Source organism: Sphaerodactylus townsendi, linkage group LG11, assembly GCF_021028975.2.
Source record: "Sphaerodactylus townsendi isolate TG3544 linkage group LG11, MPM_Stown_v2.3, whole genome shotgun sequence".
NCBI lineage: Eukaryota > Metazoa > Chordata > Lepidosauria > Squamata > Sphaerodactylidae > Sphaerodactylus > Sphaerodactylus townsendi.
In genome coordinates, this window is record NC_059435.1 from 53822421 (window position 1) to 53834066 (window position 11646).

Sequence of the window (11646 nt, forward strand, 5' to 3'; positions counted from 1 at the left end):
TACAACTTGCCCTATATGCTAGCTTTGATCAGAGTGATGGGCTCAAGTGCTTCCACTGCCCTAGTCCACCCCATAAGCCACCTATGTGGTGGAAAGTCCCATCAAGCCTCAGGACTTATGACAACTCTATAGGGTTTTCAAGGCAAGACATGTTTGGAGATGATTTGCTGTTGCCCACCTCCACGTGGGCTGAGAGAGTTCCGAGAGAACTGTGACTGGCCCAGGTCACTCAGCAGGCTGCATGTGGAGAATCAAACCCGGTTCTCCAGATGAGTGTCCACTGCTCTTAACCACTACACCACACTGCCTCCCTTATGCCCACTTATAGCGTTGCAGTTCCTCTGAATTCCTACTGCAATCTAATAAGCCACTACATAGTTCTATATCTTAAATCAGACACTTTCACAATCTCAAAACTGACTTGAAACCTATGAAGGCTGCAATCCTAACATACTTATTAAGGCATTCATTGAACTCAACAGGATTTGCTTCTGAGTATATATGCTTAGGATTGCATTCTCACAGCAACAGTTGCCAACGGAGCAAGATCCTAGTCCAGCAGCATCTCAAGGACCAACACAATTTACAGGGTGTGAGTTTCTGAGAATCAAGAGGGCTCCCTCTGTCAGACACAAAGGTGAACGGCGCTCTGAGTCCTTCCATTCCAATCAGAAAGTGATGCAAAGAAGGGAGTCGGGATGCAAAGATGCAGCGCAATGTAGAATGTAACCAGATTGATTGAAGCAGGAGAGAAATCATAGGCACATGCAGAATAATGCTCTTCCAATCCACTTTCACAATCATTTGAAAATGGATTTTGCTATTCCGCACAGTAAAATTCAGCTGCAAAGTGCACTGAACGTGGATTGAAAGTGCATTATTCTGCATGTGCGGAAGGGTCCATAAAATCATAGAGTTGGAAGAAACACCATCAAATCCAACCCCCTGCAATGCAGGAACACACAATTAAAGCATTCCTGACAGACGGTCATCCAATCTCTCTTTAAAAACCTCCGAAGAAAGAGACTCCACCACACTCCAAGGTAGTGCATTCCACTGTCGAACAGCCTATACCAGGGGTAGGGAACCTGCGGCTCTCCAGATGTTCAGGAACTACAATTCCCATCAGCCTCTGTCAGCATGGCCAATTGGCCATGCTGGCAGGGGCTGATGGGAATTGTAGTTCCTGAACATCTGGAGAGCCGCAGGTTCCCTACCCCTGGCCTATACTGCCAGGAAGTTATTCCTGATGTTTAGGTGGAATCTCTTTTCCTTCACTCTGAACCCATTACTCCGGGTCCCAGTCTCTGGAGCAGCAGAAAACAAGTTTGCTCCCTCTTCAACACGACATTCCTTCAGATATCTAAACATGGCTATCATGTCACCTCTTAACCTTCTCTTCAGCACACTAAACACACCCAGCTCCCGAAGTCTCTCCTCATAGGGCATGGGTGGGTTCCAGACCTTTTACCATTCTGGTTGCCCTCCTCTGGACCCGTTCCAGCTTGTCCGTATCATTCTTGAACTGCGGTGCCCAGAACTGTACACAATATTCCAAATGCGAGTCAAGTGGACCCTCAGATTCTCGACTGAAACGCCACTGCACTTGCAAAGTGGCCCTAGCAACTTAAAGCTGGTGTCCAGAGCATGCAGAGAATAGAAAGGTTAGGCAGAACAGCTTTGGAGAGTCAAAGCTCCTTTGGTCGATATTCGGAAGAAAGGGCTAATCGACTTTGCTGGCCGTCCTTTCAGCGAAGTTCTCACGCAGAGACTTGCGCGTTCCCATAGACTCCAGCAGCGGCACCCCGTTTGCCCTCAGCCCTTCTGCTGGGGCTGCGCACTTCGAGCGCGCGCTGAAATAAGAACCGACCCAGTACCCAACACTCGTGACATCCCTCTATCCAGCAGCGACCCAGGCAGAAGGGAGGCAACTTGGAAGTGGCCAGGAGTCGCGGCTACTACCCCATATGCAGTATGCAGGTTTTAAACCTACATTTCTTTGCTTGAGCGTAAACTCTGGCATACCGCACCGCGGGAGTAAACCTGCCCAAGGTCCGCGCAGGAGGTCGCTACCAGAGGCATAAGCGCCTCTCAAGGCGCGGCGGCGGGCGCTACTTACGCGTGGGGCGCAGGGCTGTAGAAATCCAGCGCGTAGCCGAAGTAGCTGCCGCGGGGCCCGCTGTAGACCGTGGTCTTGTCCTGGTCCAGGTTGAAGGCGCGCAGCATCCCGGGCAGCAGCAGGAAAACCAGGAGCGCGCAGTCATCCAGAGCGCAGCGCCTGCACCGGGGCGGCAGCGGCAGGAGCGGCAACCTCCGCCGCCGCCTCCACATCCTCCTGGCAGCGGTGCCTCCCAGGCGGCGGGGCGAGCGCGAAGCCGGAGTTGAAAGGAGCAGCTGCAGCCGCCGCCGGGAGCCTCACGGGGCGAGCTCTGGACGCCCCCGCGTCTCGCTCTGCGCGCGCCGCCCGCCAAGAGCTGGCATGGCGAGGGAGGCACAAAGCCATTCGCCTCCAACCTGGAGCCGCCGGCCGGGTCCGAGCGCCAGCCTGCCTCTAGGGCGCCCCCTGGTGCCGTGCCCGAGCAGGGAGGAAGAGGACGGGACGGAACGAGGTACCGGATTGAAAGGCGACCCCCACCTCCTCCCCGCCCTGCGCCACGCCTGGCTTCAGAGGCGAAGGGGGCTTTCCTCCCCGCCAGTCAAAGGAGTGCTTTCGTTTGTCAAAAAAAAATAAAAAAAAAATCTGCTTCCAGTATCCAAACTGGAAAATCCTCTACAAAGTTTAAGTAGGCAGTCTGTCACAACTGTTAGCGCAATTGTGTGGAATGCCTTAGCAGAACACAGCGGCACTATTGTGAGTTTGTGCCGTCCTACCAAGCTCATAACCTCCTCCTGCCCCAACAAACTTTTTTTTTTAAAAGCTTTAACTTCGGTAATTTTCAACAAAAAGTTTATGCTCAAAGTGTGAGGGAGCTTTATCTAACACAGAAGATAGGTGGGTGCCACAGAGGCCGCCAGCCAGAGGATGGGATGAGCTTCCGGTAATTGTGTAGAAGAGGCAGTCCTACACACCCTTCGTTCATTTCAGTGCTATGTGATGCCTCTTCTATAGCTACAGAGATAAAAGGCAAAACCACACCAAAAAGATGGAGTCTACAGGCATACAATTCTGTCCTGAGCGGAGTTATACCCTTCTAAGTCCAGGGAAGTTAATGGGGTTAGAAGGGGGGTAATTCTGGTCGTTTCCCCACTTACCTCGACCACCCTTTGCTGCGTATACTCAGCATGCGCCATTTCTGAAGGCTTCCCGCTTCCCACGCCTCCGGGCGCGGGTCATCAAAAGGTTCTCATGAGGAGCCGCCAGGAATGACTTTACGCTGAGGGCGCAAAGATGCAGCATCGGGCGTTAGCGCTTGTCGCCACCCCTGTATATAGAGTGCCGCTGACCGTGCTACTTGGGGAGAGTAGCGCGCAGCAGATGGTAAGTGGGGAAATGATCTCTGTTTTCTGTTACTGTAGCATACTCTAGAGAACCCAAACTTTTTGAGTCTGTGGGCACATCTGGAATTCTGTTGTGGCATGGTGGGTGCAGCAGCAAAATGGCTGCCACAGGAGACAAAGGCCGTGTTAGACACAGGGCAGGGTCCTGTGTTCAGAGCTAAGGCTCTGTCTGGTTACTCACAAATAACCATCCATAAGCTTCTTCAGTGTTCAGAGTTTTATTGTTTCAATTCTGCGCAGAGGAACTCTCCCTTGTTGAACAGGTGAGGCGTTCAAAGGCTGCTGCTTGTGTAACATACCTATACCCTCTTACAAACATCCTCCTTACCTCTGACCATTGGTTTGTTTCAAAGACGACAGACCCGTCATTTCATCCCTTTCACCTTTTACCACACCTTTTCATCCCATATTTAAGCAACTTAAGTTATGTTCGATTCCACGCAGGTTTTCATAACAACTAAGTTTCATTTTACTGTTATTCGGCTTAGAGCTTCTGCCAATTTCTATCTCCATAGTGGGGCCCTATTTCTTTCAACCCGCCAGTGTCAGGGTTATTGCCCAAGTTTCGTTTTCCAACGTACAATTTCTGAAGTGCCAGCGCTCCAGTGAATTAATTTATATAACTTATATGATTAAATACAATGGCTTTTAAAACATTGCTAAACTATTTGTTCATATCGTCGCTTCTTTGCACGGAGGCTGTTAGGTTACATTTTGCTTCTAATTCGCGATGCCAGTAACGCCCCACATGGATTCGTTCTGAAAGAGCCGACGCCGTACGCCACAGAGTGTTGGCGCTCGTCGGTTCGTTGTTCCTCGGCTCCACGCCGCCTGGTGTCAATATTCTGCCCACCTGCTCTGGCGAAAGTAAGCGTGGTACTCCAGGCTCGCCATGTCGAGGCTCCGGGGACGCTGTAAGTGCTGAGGAAGCTGGAAGCCGCCGCCGCTCCGTCGGCAGCTTTGCCGCTAGCGGCAAACGCTTCAACAAGTACGCTTAAGCACGCTGGGAAAATGTTGCCAAGGGCGCTGAAGGGTTAGGCGCTGAAGGCGCTGCATGCCGTTTCAGCGAATACGCCTGGGACGGCAAGCGGCCGCCCCCAGGTCAGCCATACTCCGTAGGAAACAGCCAAAGCCAGCCACAAAATCATTGCCTCAGCTAAACTTCAGTAACCCAGGGGGGTAGATCTGTATTGTCAAAGGCTTTCATGGCTGAAATCACTGGGGTGTTGTGTGGTTTCTGGGCTGTATGGTTCTCTGAAGATGGTTTGTGGTTTCTGAGCTGTAGGGTTCTCTGAAGATGCCAGCCACAGATGCAGGTGAAACGTCAGGAGAAAAAAATACATTGAACACGGCCATACAGCTCCTGTAGCCACAATAACAACTCACCGTGAGCAACTCTTGTGCTGTGATAAAGCAGCTACCGCTGTTACAACATTTAAGAAAACTGCACAGAGTCAATCAAATCTCCAGTAGTCAGTCAGTAAAACCTTTATTGGCATAGTATAATAGACATCCAGTAGTCAATCGGAAGCCTTTCTGGCCAAAAGCCTCACCTGGCTTTACCCACTTCCTAAAAGCACTTGGTATTAGAAAGGTGTTATGGCTCTGTGGTGCCCAGAAGCACCACATTTGTACCACACCTTGAGTTTACCAGTATCAGGTTCAAAACTTTCCACAGTTGCAATCCACAGTGAGGTTTGAGTGTGTGAATATGTCTTTTCTAAGGTTTCATGAAGATTAATCAAATCCAGGAGGAGCAGAAAACGGCTACATTAGGTTAAAAAAAAATGAAATGCTGTGACTGGAAATATCCATGTTTGGGTATCGAGAGCTAGGCTTCTCATTTTGTTGTTGCCTGAATCGAATTGTTCCAAGCTGCTAAAGGATGATGCATCCTAGAGATACTGTGTGTTTTTGTGTATGTGAGGGGGGTGGAGTGAATACTACTGCTAGCTCAGCCAGTAGCCCAGAATAAATCACATCAAAGTTTGAGATTTGCAGTTTTCAAATGTCAAAAGTGAACTCCAATTAAAGTACATATTGCAGTTGACCTTTGCAGAATGATTAAATACAATGGCTTAAAACATTACAAACTAAAAAATATATCAGAAGCTTTTTCTCTTGTGTGTGATGTGCCCACCTATCCAAAGAACTTTTGGGCTGCTGCAGAGTATTGCTTCTTGTGGTATGGCCAGTGAGCATTTTTTAAAACTCCCATGCCTTCAAGTTCTACTTATGTTATTTGTTCACCTTAATACAAGAATTCTATCCATGCCTCGTGTTTCTCCCAGACCAGCAAGTGTGGTCAGTACATGAAACAGCTTCTTCAAGTGGATGACCATTGGTACTCACCCGTGAAGGGTCTCTCTCCTTTGAGCAGAAGAGGACATCTGGATCTTGGGGGTGTTTCTCAGAGACCAATCAGGGAGTGGTCACTGAGAAACACCCCAAGATAAAGATGTCCTCAAGCTCAAATGGAAAATTGCATTGCTGGCAGAGGCGTAGCAAGGGGGGAAAGAGCCTGGTGCATTGGTGCGTCCTCCGCCCCCACCCCGGAATGCCCCTGCCCTGCCTTGGAATGCCCCCAGAACGTCCTCACTACACCCCCACAGGGGGTGCGCCCTGTGTGTTGCCCCCCCTCTTGGAGCTATGCCTCTGCTTACTGGCAGATCCCAGTGAGTTAAACACTCATGTAATGCACAGTACAAATGTCTGCATATAACACCCAGGTATTGGGGATTCTCTGTTTGAGAACACTAAACATTTGATTGCTAAAGAAGGACAACTGAATCTGGACCTGTGTTACCGAAGATGTGTGTTGTGCAAATCCAGACTGTGGCTAGCATCTCTAGCTTCCTGTATAGCATCAATGTGTCTTCATCCTACCTAGATATGGCTGAAAACATTTAGCTACCTTGAGGCTACAAAATTAAACTCCAATTGCTAACGTGGTAGAGAAGTAGATCTTGAGGAATTCTCATTTTGGTGCCTCCCTCGTTAAATCTATAGCATGGAAATGTAATAGTATATGCACATGGCTTCCTTCTTTGACTGCAGTTTATGAACATCTTGAACATCAGTAGCATCTGCTTGGATTCCAGAATTCACCATCATAAAGGTGACGGCAAGATGGAAGAGAGGAGTATGATGTGAACCAAGGTGGGATAGAAATAAAAATAGACAGACAGATATATAGACAGACATTGGAGCAGCAGTGGCGTAGTGGTTAAGAGCAGGCGTACTCTAATCTGGAGAACCGGGTTTGATTCCCTGCTCTGCTGCCTGAGCTGTGGAGGCTTATCTGGGGAATACAGATTAGCCTGTACATTCCAACACATGCCAGCTGGGTGACCTTGGGCTAGTCACAGTTCTTCTGAGCTCTCTCAGCCCCACCTACCTCACACAGGGTGTTTGTTGTGAGGGGGGAAGGGTAAGGAGTTTGTAAGCCCCTTTGAGTCTCCGGTAGGAGAGAAAGAAGGGATATAAATCCAATTCTTCTTCTTCTTCAGATAGTCTTACAGAAGTTCTGAAATGAATCAGATTGTAAATTACTGCTACTGCTGCTCCTATGTCTGTTGTGATGTTGAACTCCACTCACCCTCCTCATGCACACCCGAGTATTTATCTTGTAAGATAGCTTGTCTTGAGCTTTGACAGGACATACTGATGTAAAAAGAGAAGAAATATTGAGGAGTCGTTTGAGGTCATCCAGACTAAAAACCCTTAAAGCAAGGGTGTGTGTTTTTCCCCTGTGTTTGTCTGTTCTTGCAGCTCATGTCCTTGTACTGCAAGTGGGGTTTCTTGGCCATGTCCAGCAACTGCAACTAAGAGAATTTATTTCTAAGGTTAAGTGTACTGACCCAAGCTGTCATCACCACGTGCGCTGCCGCACTGTATTTGACTTTTGAGGTATCCTTCGTATCAGTTGCTCTGTTAAATGGTGATAGTTGTGGTGTAGCTCTTTCAGGAAGAAATGAACAAATCTGTCCATTGCAGGCTCTCTAATTTAAGCAGGAGAAGAAGGCTGCTCTCGTCGGTATTACCCAGACTCGTAGAGTCTGTTATTATAGTGTCATGATCAACACTGGTTTTAATAAACTGGTTTAATTATTATTCTTACTTGCTATATATTGCTTTTATTTGTGTGTGTTTTAACTTGTTGTTAGCCACTCTGAGCCCTGCCTTGGTGGGAGGAGAGCAAGACATAAAACAAATACATTAAAATATTACTCTCATACAGTCACACTCTATGTTACAGTTCTATGTTTGCATTTCGAAAAGGGACAGTTTTAAAACATGTGAAAATAAAGACATTTCTGCATAAATGTACCAAGTGATTGTTAACTGTTTTTTTTTTAACAAATCATTAGTGGTAGCGGCTAGACCAGGCCCCACCGAATCTTTATCTATCCGCCAGGCTTTATCGATTATTTGGGGAAGAGATGGGTTCCAGCATAACCATAAAAGCATGGCTTGTGGGTGCATGTAAACTTTGGGTTTGATTTTGTAATTTGGGGCCGGCTTAAATGGTCATTAGAAATTTCGGTTCTGCTCAGCTGAATCTCGTGGCGACCCGCTTTTGAGTTCCGGATTGGAGAAAGTGGTGAATAAAGACGTTTATCTTTAGACTTTGGGTTTTGGCATGGTAACGGTGAAACAGGAGGACGCTTTTAAACGTGAAGCATCTTGCAGGACTGTTGATGTGGTGTCAGCGTCTGTTCAACGTTAAAACCATCTTTACGCGGATAGCGATTTGTGGAGGATTTGCCGCGCGAAGGAAGCCGGAAAGTCCGCCACGTTCCTAAATGGAAATTTCGCGCGAAGTTCCGGCACCTTTTACGGTATTCTACGGTAGAGGGATAATCGGGTGGTTTCGCCGAAAGACGTGGAGAAGATTTTGAGTGTTTTTTTTTTCCGGGAGTATCGCCCATGTACGCCGAATTCCACCGGTATTTGCCGTCTATCGTCCCTTCAAAATGAAGACGATGGTTCCTTTGGTGTTTTGTGGATGAGCTTATCACACCGTGACTCATAGTATATGAAGGTCAGGAGGTCCGCTGGGCGCCCCAACGCTTTACTACGCGTTAACGGCGAAGCATTACCACATCTCCTCCTTTACATTTTATGCAGTGCCGTAATCGAAAACAAGCGGGGCCGCATTTAAAGGGGATTTTTTTGTCTTCCTTCAATAGTTTGGTCAAGCGCTGCTGGACTGAAGCAAGCTTTGTAACATTAGAACTTTGGTTATGGGTAAGTGGAAATTGCGCTTCGCCATCACGCATATGGGCAATATAGGACACACATTGAACTTAAACAAGATCCGATAACGAAGTACTGGCTAATTAAATCCAATGCAGAGCTGCTGGTAATAATAGCATTCGGTCCATCTCCTTCGCAGCTAGCTCCAGAGGGCTGACTAATTAATGGGGTAAAACATCATACTTTCAGGATTAGATACAACTTTGTGCTCACGTGATTTCATATGAATCAATCTGAATTATCAGAAAGATTAAACAACACATATGTACATCTTCACAATCCAACCATCCGTTCGTTCATCAGGTTCCGTCTCGGCACGAAGCGTGAGATGAACGACTTTATCGCGCCGCCCGGCTGAAATTTCTATGGTTGCGTTAAAGCCAAAGTCCGTAATTCAATAGGTGTCGCGGAGACGTAACCCGCCATATCGCTTCCGGTACGGTAATAGCGTTTCAGCGGTATGTCGCCGTCCGTCCAAATGTTCCACGAAAATGCCACGATACGCGTTGTTCCCGCAGTGGTCGGCGCGAAATGCATTGAAATCGTCCCAGTCCGTGAAATCCAGCTCTTTGGGGAGAGCAAGATGCCTCCCATCCACGGGGAATAAGTCCTCCGCTGCAGCAGCCCCTAATTGGCTGAAGTTTCCCAGATTTAAATGGGTCTTCGGTTGTCGAATTTCGCGATGCAGACTGGCATTGCAGTGCCCAAAGGCATGGCGAGGAGCCAGCCGGAGGTTTGACGACGGTCCCAGCCCGCCATGGCCTCCAGATGAAGGTTCACAAGTTGCACCCCAGACCCGCGAGTCTGCAGACGTAGCGGCGAGCAGCCCATCGAAGTACTTTCGGCTCCAGGCTGCCATTTGCGACGCCGGGCGCGGTAGCAAACCGTTCCCAGATGTTATCTTCGGGTTAGCCGGCCGAGGCGTTTCCAGCCATCGGCAGCAAGGTATATATGGTGCGGTGATGCGGGCTTCCAGTTCGCTGCGACATTCTAAAACATTGTTCTCGTGCCTTTGCCCTGCCTGGCGCAGCCCAGGTGGTTTCGGCTGGTACGCCGACGCCTTCCTGCGGCCTGTCTCCAGCGCGAATGCGCGCCCTCGCTGAGACCGCCATGGACCTTAGGAGAGATGCCCACCCCAGAGGGCGTAGTTTCCTCTGCGCCGTTCTGCGGCCGTCTTCTACGCAGCCAATCGGAGCCCAGCGAATGAGTGACTGAAACAGTTCCTTCCCTGCGTCTGCGGAAGGTCGGGCCCGTTTACGCGGACGATCCAGTTCAAGTCAGCCGTGGTTTTGTTCAATATGCTAGCCTGTCGTTTCACGTCGTTCCGTGTCATCATCCCTTTGTCCGGATGGTATGAGTGAAGCAATTCCTAAACTGGCTTCCCGAATGCCATCAGTGCCGCAGTCCCAGCCCCGGTTCTAACCCGGTATCAGCGTACTTCGCCTTTGGGGGGATGTAGTATCCGGGGAATGAAGCAATCAGGCGATTAGAGGCAGATTCCCACACACAAAGCGAAAAAAGGGGGTTCTTGCAAGGGAGTTGCACTTACCGCGATCTTGGTGGCTGGATCCAGGAAGCTGATGGTGCTAAAAATTTTTGATCTAATTATCTTTGGGAATTGTCACCGGTGACCGCCCTTAAGGGCGAAGCCCGCTGAGCCTGGCCTTTAACGGGTACTCGATAAAGTTGCCAGGCTTGGCAGCCATAACCCAAACGTGGTTTGGGTATTAGGGCATAATGGCGCAGCTCCCTTTTAACTGGGCCTGTCCTGACAGTAAGCAGCGGTATCAGGATCTGGCCCAGATTTTAATCCAGGAGGCTCAGTCAGTTAATTGGCCCTCCCGCCTACTGGTCGAAACAGAAAGAGAAGGAGAGGGAAGAGTGTCAACAGTTTTTCTACGGAAATTAGAAAGTAATCTTCGAAGGCACGATAGATCAATGATCTGTGACGCGTTTTGGTTTTATCCCAGACCAGAGTCGCTTTTAAATCTGACTCATGAGGTCCCTTCCCGAGATTGACATGGATGTCTAAAACGATATGATCAGAGCTGCCGCCGGTTCTGGGTTGCTGATCGCGGGAGCTGGCGGATGCTCCGGCCTCGCTGTTTGTCTCCCCACTTCAGATGTGCGGTAGTGCTCGTCGTTACCGGTCGGGCTTACTCGCTGCTCTGATGACGGTAACATCAGCCACCGTCCAATTGTACCCCTTTGAACTTACATCCTTCTATGGCGAAGCCCAGGTATACGGAGCCCCGATACGCCTCCACCGCTGGCGACGGTGGTGTATTGCGCCTATGTTGGCCGCTGGGGCTTGTAGCCTTTATTATCGCAGCTGGCAGCGCATGGGGCAAGAGAATCAACTGAGCCGCGAGCTGGCCTCGCAGGCACCTGTGGATGTTTGTCCAGACTTGAGCATACGGTCCTTGGTGCGCGGAGTCGACACTGGGATCTATGAACAACCCTGTTCAGCCGGCAGAGGCCTTTGGCAGCACCAGCCCAATAGTCCCGTAGGGATGGGCTCGCCATACTGGGTTGGGGCGACAAGAACTCTCGTAAAATCCCAAAGGGAGATGGGCTGCATGAACAGATGCCACTTATAGGTGGTTTTGGCAGGGGCCTTGGTGTTTGGCCCGCTCTAGTATTCTCCTCCTGGTCCTTGGTTAGAGACGCTCGGCGGGAGTTTCCCGACGGGCAGTCAAGCTCCAGTGGAAGCCTGGCAACGCGGGTACCCTGCCTTTAGGTGGCCTCTTCTGGGGAGGGACCCTCCATCGGGTTGTGGCCCCCCCACCGCTGCCTACACTCCTTCGAAGTGTCCGGCCTGCCGCAGTTAAAGCAGTCATCCTGCCTCGCCGAGAAAGGCGCTGAAAGCTAGCTTGGTGGGCGGAGGAT

At 49.6% G+C, this 11646-nt stretch overlaps 1 protein-coding gene across 1 annotated transcript in view; it reads right to left on the minus strand.

Moving 5' to 3' along the window:
* Window positions 1–2529, minus strand: part of ITGA8 (integrin subunit alpha 8) — a 145267-nt gene extending 142738 nt beyond the window's left edge. The window contains exon 1 of the mRNA XM_048511358.1: window positions 2120–2529. Within this exon, the coding sequence (XP_048367315.1) occupies window positions 2120–2331 (212 nt within the window). The 5' untranslated portion in view covers window positions 2332–2529. The remainder of the gene's footprint in view (window positions 1–2119) is intronic.
* Window positions 2530–11646: the final 9117 nt, after the last annotated feature.